The 13,716-nt window shown below is 43.8% G+C and overlaps 1 protein-coding gene across 2 annotated transcripts in view; it reads right to left on the bottom strand.

The window, feature by feature from the left end:
- Window positions 1-1,508: 1,508 nt before the first annotated feature.
- ITPKB (inositol-trisphosphate 3-kinase B) overlaps window positions 1,509-13,716 on the bottom strand; it is a 115,458-nt gene continuing 103,250 nt past the window's right edge. Inside the window, exons 5-9 of one of the 2 annotated variants that reach the window (XM_084828640.1) lie at window positions 10,738-10,942; window positions 8,768-8,869; window positions 5,355-5,426; window positions 3,343-3,417; window positions 2,009-3,125 (exon numbers count right to left, since the gene is read on the bottom strand). In XM_084828640.1, coding sequence (XP_084684766.1) covers window positions 3,391-3,417; window positions 5,355-5,426; window positions 8,768-8,869; window positions 10,738-10,942 — 406 coding nt within the window. In that variant the 3' untranslated portion in view covers window positions 2,009-3,125; window positions 3,343-3,390. Of the gene's footprint in view, window positions 4,683-5,354; window positions 5,427-8,767; window positions 8,870-10,737; window positions 10,943-13,716 lie in introns of both variants that reach the window. The other variant, XM_084828639.1, reaches the window with a different exon arrangement.

The following is a 13,716-nucleotide window of genomic DNA, read 5'->3' as shown; positions in this document are numbered from 1 at the left end:
ATCTCAAAATGTAACTTTAAAAAAATAAAGTTGTTTGCTGCGGGGCCTACAGGCTCAGCCAGCCTGATCCCACAGTGCTTTGCTAGGGAGCAGGCTGGCTGTGTGAGGAGGACTCACCACTGCAGAGGTTTAAAAGAATGGAGGGAATGCTGGCTGATTGGCTGGGACTACTTCAACAGCTGGTGGGCAGGATTTGGTGGTGGTGGCAGCGGGTGGCAGGTTTGTGCAAGTGACAGGTCACCTCTGCGGGCGGTGCAGGGGCCTTAGGCAGTGTGGAGAGGGCAGGTGCAGCAGGCCCATTGGCAGCTGCATGCTGAGGGCCCACTGGACCCTGCCGCCGGCCCTGTACTCACACACCACTACTCCCCCCGCCCATGAGAGTGAATTGAGTAATTTCTCCATTCTTTTGCATGGGGGGAGGGGAAGCTCTGCTGCCAAAAAATGGCTGGAGAGACTGTTGCCCCAAGAGTCCTTGGTGAGGGGTAGGCTTTCACCACCATCCCCAGGTATTTTTTGGCAGGGCACATAGTGAGTAGAGAAATCGCTAAATTCACTTGAAGATGGGGAACCTGCCCTGCCAAAAAATGGCTGGAGGGGAAGAGAGGCCCATCCCCTGCCAAGGACATTGTTGCCCCAAGGTTCCCACCACCACCACCACCACCACCTGAAATCGCCCTTATTCTCTTGCACAGGGAAAAACAGCCTGGCAGGTGCCTCAGCATGGCCTTGTGGGTGCAGTGGTACCCACAGGCCCCACGTTGGAAACACCAATATATAGGATTTTGCCTAAAAGGCAGGCTATACTAACTTTAACTATTTCTAAATAAACAAATAAAATAGTATGAACTGCCTGCTTTGTGGTCAACATTATGTGAGGCAACATGAAAAGCTCCATCTGGGACACGTGATCTAAATGTCATCATTTGCACATTGTGGTCATTAAGGCCTGGTTCACCATGGATGTCTGTTGCTTGATGAAGCCAACATTCAGAGATGACCTGCATGTGTGGATGTGAGGGCATAGCCCTAAAGGAAAGGAAAGGAAAGGAAAGGAAAGGTTCCTCCTGTGCAAGCACAGAGTCATTGCTGACTCCTAGAGGGACGCCGCTTTCACTGGCGTTTTCATGGCAGACTAGAACGGGGTGGTTTGCCATTGCCTTCCCCAGTCGTGACTACCTTTCCCCCAGCAAGCTGGGTACTCATTTTACCGACCTCAGAAGGATGGAAGGCTGAGTCAACCTGAGCCGGCTACCTGGGACCCAGCTTCCGCTGGGATCGAACTCAGGTCGTGGGGAGAGTTTCGGTTGCAATACTGCCGCCTACCACTCTGCGCTACATGAGGCTCATGTATAGCTCTAAAAGGCAACCTTAAAATCTCTGAAATAAAAGAAACCAATTGAATATATATGTGATGGCCCAATACTATAGGCAGAACATTCATCTGGCCTCAAGCAGTCATTTTAACTGAGTATTTTCACATTTTACTTATTTATTACATTTCTGTACTGTCCAATAGCCGAAGCTCTCATGTACAACTGCCATCAACCAAGCATAGAGAAAGCAAGTGATGTACATATACATGTGTTATCTATAAACTCACCTTTACAGGCCTATCCAAACGCATGGCTCCTTGCTTTCTATTATACAGTGCTAGAGTGACTAATACCTGTCTCTGTACTCTTCACAAGACAACAGAAGCCAGGTACCTTGATGTTCTAACCTTGCCTTCTCACAGCTACCCTCCAGCCTCATGCAGGAACTAGAGAGGGAATAATTGCATATGGCAGAACTAGCACTGTTGTTCTTTTCCAAGTAATTGCAAGCAACCAACCAAACACCTGTCTTTCCAGTTCTTATTTCACTGAAAAATGCAATAGGCCTAGTAAATCCAGGCAATGACACACTTGCAATTTCAGGAATTCAGCAGGCTCAAGGCTCAGGACAGCTATTAAATGTTGAAGATGGGCACTGCAGCCTTGCTATGGGACCAAAAGAATTACACAAAAGCAACCATGTTGTATGCCTTTATTTGGAGTTATTTGACTTACAGGTACTGTGCATTGGTGGTGTTTTATAACTCTGCAAGTTCTTTGTGTCATCGCTAATCAAGGAGAAATGATGCGGAAGGTATGGGGACAACTACCTCACAGCAACAGTTCCAGCCTCCAGAAAGGTCTAAAAGACATCTGGAGAAATAATTCACTTCTTTTAAAGCCACAAAGCAAGGAATCTTGTTTTACAAACAGGCTTAAAAAAATAAAAATGTATATAATAGAAGCAATTTAAAAGCTAAATACAGTTTTAAAATAGTATAAACTTAAGCTGCTTCATGGACTTTCCCCCCTCCACAAACGTGGAAAAGGATGTTTTCAAAACTAAACATGATTCTTTAAGATTCCATGCATTAAGACTTAGTGTTCTAGGCAACTAAAAAAGGGAATGGCAATAAATAGAACTTTAAAAAAATAACAACCAAAAACACTTTTCCATGACACTATTGGAACAGAAACTAGTCCATAAGGCACTTCCACATAGGCTATTATTAAACAGCATAGGAAGCCTGATGGGGAAAAGCGATTGAACAGAGCAACTATTTACAACAGCATCGAAGAATGAGAGACATGTGCCTTGTGAGATATGAACAGAGGGAGTCCCAAAGGGGCTAAGTCCTTCTGAAAGGCATGCACAGGGACTGCATGTGCCCAAGGGACATCTTCCCACCCTCCAAAACACACACACCCTTCTGGAAGGGCAGAACCTCCCAGTCCAAGCAATTGCAGCTATGTCATTGCAAGGGCAAGCAGGGTCACAGCAATACTACTGGGAAGAGTAGTAGCAATGGGCTTTTGAGGCTTATGGGATGTATCATGAATACAGAAAGGTTTATGGATTTGTCAGAATTGAAGCCAGCCAGAAAACAGCTCAGGAAGATTTGTGACCTAAACTCAACGCAGTCCCTCTTTCCAAGTTCTGTAGCATTCACGAGTTCCCCGAGAAAACAGAATGCGCCAGTAGTCTTCTCCTCCATACAGTTCTGTCAGTTGCTGACCTTTTAGCAAGCCAGCCGTTATGCAAGCAATCTGCTTAGTTCAAATGTTCCAGGAAGTTATAAAATAGCTTCCACCCTAAAACAGAGAAGTAGACATTTTTGCAAGACTGAAAGTGGCAAATCCTTAGATACTACCTACTTAGAACACTAGACAGACATGAGAGAGCTATATTTTAGGTCACAAATTTTAGGGACTAAGAGAAATGCCTTATCAACTGCACCCTACCAAATGATGACACGCTTCCATTCCCTTCCAAATTCCTTGCAGATATATGAACGTTGTGTTAACTCACCATTCTAAAATTCCACTTGCTGATACTCTTCTCTTTTTTTAGGCCTAGTTAATGCCACACTTTGAGATGTGAGACCTGGAATGTTTTGAAAGAGAACACCTGAGGAATTGTTTGCAGTTTTAAAAGGCTCCACAGTGCTAACGAAGCGACACCTCACCAATGGCAGTTCTAGCCCTTATCATTCTGTATCAGCCCTGCCACTGACACGCTACCAGGCAACTGAAGTCTAGAGCGAGGGATCCTAACACACTGCCCCAGCAGCTCAAACCAACCTCAGCAGCTAAATGGATGCATCATGAATGTAACCCTCAGAGGCAGACCTTTGCAATCCCAACAGGCACTCAAGTATTCCACAGTACTTATGAGCCAACAAGAAATTGCTTGATTATATAGAAATGTAGACCTGGTATTAAATATTCCTATAAATTCCTATATCCAGATTCCTACATTTAAGGAGGTTAGTAAATAAAAATTGCTGCCATTCAGGAAATACCATCTACCTTTCTCTCAAGTTTTCTTAATGGGTTCTGGACCTCAACATCTCATTTATGTGGGAGGTTCTCAGGAAGAAAGAACACCTATAGCTCCCACAACATGTTCTATGTGGACACGCTTAACAATAGTGGCCCAAATCTTATACTAACTTTCGGCATGAGAGGGCAGTAGATTACTACAAATGGATCTATCCTTCAGTCTGGGAGCTATTCATGAGATATAACTTACGCAAGACTAAAGCACCATCTTCATTCTGCTGAGGTGTATGGGAACTGTATAAACCCCTTACGCTAGATGATGTTCTGGGTTAATACACAAGCGGCCTAACAGCCAGGTAGTCTATTGAGGGGGGAGTTATGCAAGTCATGCATTTGGCTAGCCAGAGACTGGAGTCACTGACTGCTAACACCTAAAAAGGGCAGTATTGCTATTTGCTTCCATTGCCCACTTTAAAAGCTTCATGTTCAGCATTTGTTCTGGCATGTAACTGCTTATTTACACCTTAAATAAAAGGAGCTTCTTTTAGAAATGGAAGGGAAAGGATGGGGGGAAAGTGTCTTGTAGTGCAGTTCAGAAAGTCAGTTTGAGGGACTGGGTTCTGGGTAGTGGCGGAGTTTGGACATTTGGCTTTAATGCAAGTCTTCACTCTGAGACAATTCCCTTAGGATCTCAATGAGGTTATTCAGCCCCCAGAGGTAGCCATCCTCTCTGTTCCCTTCTATCCAGGGCACATTGTGCTGGAGGACTTGTCCCTCCGGAAGCGGTGTGGTTTTCCCAAAATCAATCATCCAGACTTTGGCCTGTTCTCTCTTGTCATGAATGAAGAGAAGGGAACTCCCAATTACCTGCAAGAGAAAGTATGAAGTGATTATCACACAGCTGGACATAAAGGCAAGTGGTCTGAGTCTGTCTAAAGACAGAGCTTGGCAACGTAAGATTTGTTGTCTGCAGCCTCCATAGCACTTTAGTGTTAAATGAAAGCAAGGATATTAGTAAACCGCAAGGACACAAGCTCCTAGCTCTCATGGTCACAGAGAGAAATTAAAACACACAACATCAGAGGAGCAGAAGCATGGACACATTTCCTTTGCCAATCAATAAAAAAGAAGCCATCATTGTTATCCTCCATCATACACACCCCACACATACTCCCAAGGCTCAAGGCTGGTTAAAAACTCAATCCAAACTACTTCAGCAAATTAAAATAATCACCAAGTGCCCACCTAAACTGAAAGGTCATGCTCTGAATTTCCAGGGATAAGCAGCTCCCTTAAATGTCAAGCACGTTGTGAGAAACGCCCCCCTCTATCCTCAGTGCATACAGAGGGGACTGGGCAGAGAAAAAGAGAGAGAGAGAGAGAGAGAGAGAGAGAGGTGTGTGTGTGTGTATATATCTTGGTCAGTTCCCATGCTTTTCCAGACGATCAGTGAATCCGCTTTACTTCTTTAGTAGTAAAACTGAACTCATTTCACAAGTCTAGCCTTAAAAAAGGTCAAAGAAAGGTGGTCAGTTTTACCTCGTGGGTCTTGAAGAATGGTGACGTTTCCAAGGTGTCACGGATCCCCTTCAACCGGTTAAGGTAACAGTTCTGAAGTTGTAAGAATATAAAATGTTAAGATATTTGAAAACACCTCCAAGTTGACCTTGCCAATTAGAGACAAGATGCTGAGCATTCCTAACACAGGCTAGAAGGAGTTGTGATTATATTATATATACATACACATGTGTATGAGCCCAATAATCGCAGCTGTATCTGGATTATAAGCTAGGCAAGTCATGCTTCTAAATCCAAATACCATAAATGAACTTGGGGTGGGTGGAGGTATCTAAGGTAATGGCAGCCAACATTTTTGCAAAGTGTGGCACAGATGAAATCCAGAGATTACAAAAATGTTGCTGTATCATGCACTACAGTATATGTGCACAGCCCCTCCTCATCCCTGTATCTTGAGAGTGGCTTTAGACTACTGAGCAGACAGCAGTGCAGTACAAGAGAAGCAAGCAGGAGTTCAGTCCTGTCTACAGGGACATAAGAACACTGGACACTGCCTTATACTGAGTGAGACCCTTGGTCCACCTAGCCCAGGCTTTACACTGTCTACACTGACTGGCAGCAGTGGCGCCCCAGGTTTCAGGCAGGAATATTTCTAGCCCTACCTGAAGATGCTGGGGATCGAACCTGAGATCTTCTGCATGCAAAGCAGGTGCTCTGTCACTGAGCCACAGTCCTAAGGGAAGGACTGTCCCAGAACCAGGCCAGCAGATTCTCCTGTTCCTGTCCCAGGAGTGCCAGAATCTCCTGCTGCCTGTTCTACAGGCTGGCCAGCCATGATCGTCTGAAGGAGTCCCAATGAAGAGAACCATTTACCTGCATTTTAATTTGTTCAGACTTGCTGAAAGGCAGGACTGCAAGCAAATGTATTTACATAACAAAATTACTAGACAATGAACAGCATAGCAGTTTTGTTTATTAACACCCACCCCATTAACCACCGCCTATTCGAAACTATCTCAGCAGACCTGCAATGGGTTTAAAAAAATGGTTTAGAGACATTAGAGGATATATATGGTGAGGCCTAAAGTTAAAGCTCACTTGCCCAATTGGATGGCTTGCAGAGGTAATGCAGAATTTATTTATTTATTCATACATGCCAGTAGAACAACTGGACCAGAGTATCCAAAGGAATGTCTCCTCTTGTATGTACCTGCTCAGACCCTTAGGTCATCTTTGCAGCCCTTCCTCTGGGTGCCCCACCAGGAGAAGCTAGGCAGGTGGCTACGAGAGTGGGCCTTCTCAGTTGTGGTACCCCACTTAGAGGTTTGCCTGGCACCTACGTTGTTATCTTTTCGGCACCAAGCATTTTAGAGACCTAGTTCTAGATTTTTACGGCTGTTTTATAAATTCTTGTGCTGTTTGTTGTATTGTATTGTGTTGTATTGTATTATTTTAAATATTTGTATTGTATTTTATATTTCTAACTGTTTATATGGAACATTAGTCTTTTAACTGTTTGTAATTCGCCCCAAGAACATTGGTTATTGGGCAGATTAAAAATATAATAAATAATAATATAAAAAACTTTCAGGGCAAACCTCTCCCAGTGCAACTTACATACATGGAACATAATAAAATATATAAAACACACTAATTACAGTTAAAACTAATTTCAAACATAAATACACAATATAAAACCCAGTTCATAAAGTTTAACAAAGATGGGACCACCACCAAAAAAGCCCTGTCTCTAGTTTCTGTCAATCTAATAAACCTCGATGGCAGGCCTGTGAGCAGGGCCTCCAAGGCTGGTCTTAAGGCTTGGACAGATTTGTATGGATGCAGGCGGTCCTTCAAGTGATCTGGTCCCAAACAGTTAGGGCCTTAAAGGTCGCCACCACTTTAAATTGGGCCCAGTCCAGAAACAAATAGGCAGGCGATGCAACTAGTACAGTTTAGGCATTATGATGATCTGAATGCCTGGCCCAATAAGCATCTGGTTGGCTGCATCCTATACCAGTTGAAGTTTCTGAACACTTTTTAAAGACAGCCCCACATTGATTATGTTATAATAGTCAGCCCTTAGGAAAGATGACTGATGACTGAGACATCAGCAATAATTCAGCCTTTTCAAAAATGGCTTTTCGATTGCTTACATTAGTGAAGGAGAGTTCTATGGGTTAGAGCAGGTCCCAGATTAAAGTGTATCTTGGCATCTCATATCTCATTCAACTTGAAATTTCACCTTCATTAGCATCCAGTTTGATTCTGGTTGCAAGTCGAAGTGCTGTTTTGATCTATTATACTCTAAACATCTTTAAACTGAAGGACCACTTTGCTCATATGAAGCCACCTGTTTGCCGAGGTCACCTTTTGGAGTCCTGCTCCAAGTTTCTCCTTTGGAGGTTAGGTGGGTTTCTACTGGAGAAAGGGCTTTTTCCATTTATTTACTCTCTGTAAGAAAGTTCACCAGGCACGATCACTGATATTTTTAGGTAGTATGTAAAAAATATTTTATTTTCCAAGACCTTTGGCAGGTTGTGATTACAGGTAGGCTTCTTTTTTAACTATGCCTGCTCTACTCTGCTGCTTTTGGTTTATGATTGGGATTATCTGATGTCCTTTGTCAATTCTTCACATTGGTTTTTTTATGTAATCCATCTTGGACATTTATTTAAAATGGAAAGGCAGGATATAAACTTCTAAAATATTTGTGACATTTATACTCTGGTCTTCTTCCAAGTTGCTCAGTGCAACTAACATATGTTTTTTCAAGGCAATCTCTCTTCCAAGTACCTTACAGGACCAAACCTGCTTAGCTTCAGCAGTAGAACTGTGTCATATTAATTCAGGCAATGCTTGTCATGACAGCAAAGGGAAGTTGGCATTGTAGCAATACAGAAGTCAGTATTTCGGCCTTGTAGGGAAAAAGCTGTTGGGTCTCAGGACTCACTGATAATGGGTCACTCACCCACCCACATGGGCTGAGAGCCAGGCCTCATAATCCCCCCACCCTCTGCTTCAACCTGGGAGGAGCAGGGAAGGCAATAATTCCTTGCAGGGCCTGGAATATGTCCAGGGAAACAGGTTGGAGTCACTCCAGTGCTCTTTCCTTCCCAGTCAAAGTGCTTAGCAAAGAAGAAGCTGGCAGAATTTAGATGCTCCCCTCTGACAGCTAGGCTCCATAAATCCTTTCTACCTTCCCAGGCTTTAGGGCATCTGGTTTCCATGGTTCCATTACAGACAAGTTGTCATGATTTGTACCAGCCGAGTCAAGATTTGGAGTGGTTAAAACACTGCACATCTTGTGGCTGTGTGACATTACTTACCTTCTTGGGGAGGAGGGACAGCACGTTTCACATTAGCATGCAGTCATGGATGCTAAACTAACCCAGGGCAAGAAACTAAAAAGGAAATAGGCTTTAGGGACTCACCAGAACATTACGGTTTCCTTTAGTAAATTCTCTGAAGGCCTCCATGACTTGTTCCTTTGTCCTAGTCTTCTTGAAATCCCTGTTCACAGTGCCATCTTCCTTCTTTAAAAAACAATGACAAAACACAAGGCTATAACTCAGCAGAACCCTCTTGTGTTAATACAGCTTTACCGTTCCTTAAACAGTATGTGAGGCAACCTAAGACAGGACAATGATACAAGATGGCCATAGTTTAAATAACAGCCACAGGAAAGAAGACTGGATGGCTTGCCGAGGTCTTGAGAAGAATGGAGAATTGTATTTCTTTTAGTGGAATGCATTTTTCCCCATGCTCAGCCATGGAAATTATAGGTTCTTAATACTGAGTCCATCCCTTTGTGCCACATGCCAGCATATGAAAGTGTTTGAACCTACGAAGCTGCCGTTCACAGAGGCAGACCATCGATCCATCCAGCGCAATGCTGCCCATTCCCACCATCAGCAGTTCTCCAACGTCTCAGACTACGTCTTTCCTGGTGCTGCTATCCAAGCTCCTTTTAATCTATGGAGTCTAATCTATGGGGATCACAACAGATCCCTTTCTTATGAATTAAGCCACATTCCACTTAGTATGCTACAAAGAGGGCAAAGCCAGGAGAGGCCTGTGCGGTTCAAGTTCACTCCCTCTGCAATTCAGGAAGGGGATCAAGGCACACCTTTTCAATTTGGCTTTTTAAATGGTTATGGTTTGAAGGCTGTTTCTAATGTTTTATTATGTTTGTATTCATTTATCATTCTTGTTTTTTGAGTTGTAAACCACCTTGGTTGGTTCCAGAAAGGCAATGAAAGATTGGCATAGAAATGCAATAAATAAATACTCATTTAAGCAAGCCAGTACAGTTGCAGTGATGGAGATTAGATTTGGACTGCAGTGAAGACACAGTTCCCTTTTGCACCTATGCTTCCCATTTTAGCATACATGCTGAAGTGTCCTTCCATGCTTGCACCATCCTTGCTGGAAGTGGGAGATACATCCAGAAGTAACCAAGAGGCCAAGCTACAATTTAGAAAAGGCCTTTTAAAAATACACTCTAGAGTGAGGAGTCAGACATCTATTTACCAGGTTGTGGCTGCTTTAAGACTTCCTGTCTGGAAGCTCTAGCTGTGTGGAGAACTGGTATCTGAAGCCTCCAGCCACAGACTCAGCTGTAAGTCTGGAGAGGATGCTGTGTTTTCACACCAGTCCTCTTCTCCTGCTTCCCCAGATATCCAAGCAGTTGTGAGAGTGTGGTAATGCCTGTGGCCTCCAGCCATGTGGTAAGCCAAGCGTCACTGTGCTCACACAACTGCTCGGATATCCGGGGAAGCATGAGGCATGATAAATGCTCAGCACATTGCAGGGCTGGAGGCTACAGACAACCTGGGCCTCCACACAGATGTCGCTGTTCGTATCCACCCAGAGTTCCTTAGGAAGACTTCACACACTACCTTATGTTGCAGTCTTCTCTATTCACAAAGTGTGGTCGCTGCTTGAGCAGAGTAACATGAATGGATATTTTAAAAACTGTCACCATTGATTAACATACACAGCAGAGCTCTATGGGTGCCCAAATGTTAATATATAGGTACATGGCAGCTAATACGCAGCAGGAACTGTGGTAGCCTCTACCTTATGTTGGTTATAGAAGGGGAGGGAATAAAGATGTCGTAACTTAATTGTGGGGTGACAGGATATCTTCCAAGTTCCCTATAATACACTTCCTAGAACTGCCATTCCAGGTGGATGATGGAACAGGTCATTTGACCTCAGTGAAACCAAAATTTCATTACAATCCACTCTACAAAGCTGCCTGAACAACTAGCATAGCCAGGCATGCACATTTGATATTTGGCATTTTAATTACAGGACATGGCTCTTAACAGACACTTTTCTCAGGGTATTTTTCCCTGACCACACTCTGTTATGCACCAGATGTATTCAACAGCCTCACCTTTATTCCTTCAATCCTGAACCCTAGAGTTGCTGTAGAACTTATGGTTTCCCTCCATTGCATGTATCGAGGCTTGGTTACCGCACGCTGAGAATTCTCCTCCTCCGTTGGAGCCTCAGGATCTACTTCAATCATCTTTTGATACATGTCCTTCCGCAGACTTGGCTTTTTTCTGGCCTTTGTTAGTTCTTCCTCCAAGTAGGTCCTGCAGGGACAATGTGTGTTATCACCACTAACTTCAGAAACTGATCCATTAACTCCATAATAGTCATTGTGTGGGCAAAATGATATCCCACCCCCCGTATTTCTATAACAGGGATGGGGAACATGTGGCCCTCCAGAAGTTGTTGGGCTGCAACTCCCATCAACCCTAGCCAGTATAGCCAATGGTGAGGGATGATGGAGGCTGTAGTCCATCATCATCTGGAGGGCCACACATTCCCCATCCTTGCTCTAGAGTCATCAGCATATGTTCTAATACCAATTCAAGTCTGATTGCCATTACTTACATAGCCTAAATCACACCATCAAAGTACAAGAGAGAGGTGTTAGTAGACTTGGGGTAACCCTGAGGTTTGCAGAAGTACAAAAACAACTTTAGAAAAAAAATCCTTGGGGGGAATCCCCCAAAACATCCAACTGAGGACTAAGCATGCTGACCAATGGCTGAGAGGGGAAAAGCAGAAAATGGGAGAGGGAGGGAGAATTGGATGGAATGGCTGGAACCCTGAACAGGAGCACTCCACACTGCAACTTTGTGTTGCAGGCCCCATGTGTTCCATCTAATTGCAAAGCCCCCTAAACAAGGACACCGGCATTCCAACCAGCCAGAATTGGTATATTTGGTAGGACTTCTTCAGTACATGCTAAAAACTAGTATGTGTAGTGGCAGAAATAGGTACTGTACAAAATTAAGCAGGTGCAGTTGGGAAGTATAAATTTGGAGCACACTTTTGAACTGCCAAACAAATCCCACTCTCTTAAACTAAGTGAAACTTTGATCCATAATTATAGAATGGTGTCAAATAGCAGAAGTAAAGTTGCTACATCTCAGTACTCGGCTACACTATAACACCTCATGTTCGCTTTATGGGTGAAATAAAAAAGCTTCAGATCACCTGCTCAGTCTTCCGTTACACTCTATTCTATGCCTCCTTCCATCCTGCATGTGCTGTTTTGTGTTTCCTTCAGAGGCCCAAGTGCTACTGCACTTAATACGGTGCTAAAAAAGCAAAAATGGCAGTGCTGGATGGGAATGATGGTATTGCTATCCAACACATCTGGAGGGCACCAGGTTGGGGAAGGCGGATCTATTGGCATGTGCAAATGTGAGAATACTACTGACCTATCATTCCAGTTGTAGCCCCCTTCGGGGTTGAGGGTGGCAAGGACTAAAAACACAAAACAGCCAAAGTTAGTCTAAGTTAGACATCCCCATTTGCCCACTAGAGGTCTCTGCCTTCTAACAGCAACAGCAGCTCGAGAAACGCACGCCACTGGCTTGGCACTCCCGGTTCAGCAAAACTTTTGCCAGGCATCGGACAGCCACCCTGCAGCACTTCCTCGGGGACCTTTGTGTTCCCAAACAAACCTCGATGTTAAGATCCTGGCTCCAGAAATCTTTGCAGACTCCTACGGATTTGTGTCGACCCCGATACCGCAGGAGCCAAGCCCATATCCAGTCTTTAATGCAAAGTGTGCCTCCAGCCATGAATGTTTCCGAGCATGTTCATGGCCAGAAGCAGATTTCACATCTCGGACAAAGAAGATTGAGCCTTTGCCTGTGAGGTTCAAACTGAGAAGAGCTTGTATGCCAGATGGGAAACTGTATTCTAATGTTACACAATATTAGGGTTTAAAGCAGCCTTCCCCAGTCTGGTGCCCTCCAGATACATTGGACTACAACTCCCAGCATTCCTGACCATTGCCCATGATGGCTGGGGCCAATAGGAGCTGCAGTCCAAAACATATGGAGGGTACCATATTGGTGACGGCTAGTTTAAGGCACAATGTGATACGTGTTTAGACAGAAAGAAATTCTACAATTCCCAGCAGAAGGTGCTTGAAGTTGGCAACTTATCTCTAGTCACCATTGGGAGAAAAAGGTATAAAATTCAAATTTATTTCTTTCTTTTATTGTACAAAGTACTTTAAGGTGCATTCCTATGTATGTTTAGAGAGAGAGAAAGTTCTGTAATTCCCAGCATTCCCCAGCCAGCCAAAGCTGGCTGGGGAATGCTGGGAGTTGTATGACATTTTTCTATCTGAACATGCACAGAATTGCTCCTTTGAATTATAACATAAGTGGAGCCCTGCTAGACCAAATCAAGGATCCATCTAGTCCAGCATTTTGTTTAGAACTTTTGGGAAGCCCACAAGCAGGGCATGCCTTTAACACAGCATGCTGGCTGGTGATGATGGGAGCTGTAGTCTCACACATATGGAGGGAGCAAGGTTGGGGAAGGCTGTATTCTGGCAACCATGGTTATCACCAATTTACGTATCCTACAGATCTTAATTGCTTCCCCCCCCCCAATAAATACTGAGTCAATGACACTTAACATTAATTGAAGAATTTATATATCCAGTTTGAATTGGCTGGTCAAGCTTCTCATAAGGAATGCAAGCTCTATCCAGCTTTGAAGTGCTAGGCTATAAACACTGGACACCACCAGATCTACAGGTTGCTTCTAGCTCAAGCAAACTGCAAAGCAATCGTCTTCCATTATCTCCCTGACAAGGAGGTACTTTTTTTTTTTTTTTTTAGGAAAAAGTACTGGTTAACCCAGCTTAGAATGTTTTTCCATTTGTTCATGCAGCTAATTTGAACTTTGCTTTCCCTGAGTGCAAGCAGATTCCAAGCCAAACAGAGCAAACAACCTTTTCCCTCACAAAGAGTAAACTCATAATGGCACAAGACAGTGAATTCCTTTATCCTGGAAAGGGCGGGGGGCAGAAGAAGAAAGCACAACTCAGACT

This window comes from Heloderma suspectum, chromosome 1 (genome assembly GCF_057233095.1).
Source record: "Heloderma suspectum isolate Gila_16-S chromosome 1, 16-S_ref, whole genome shotgun sequence".
Classification (NCBI taxonomy): Eukaryota; Metazoa; Chordata; class Lepidosauria; order Squamata; family Helodermatidae; genus Heloderma; species Heloderma suspectum.
This window is presented reverse-complemented; position numbering and strand designations above follow the sequence as displayed.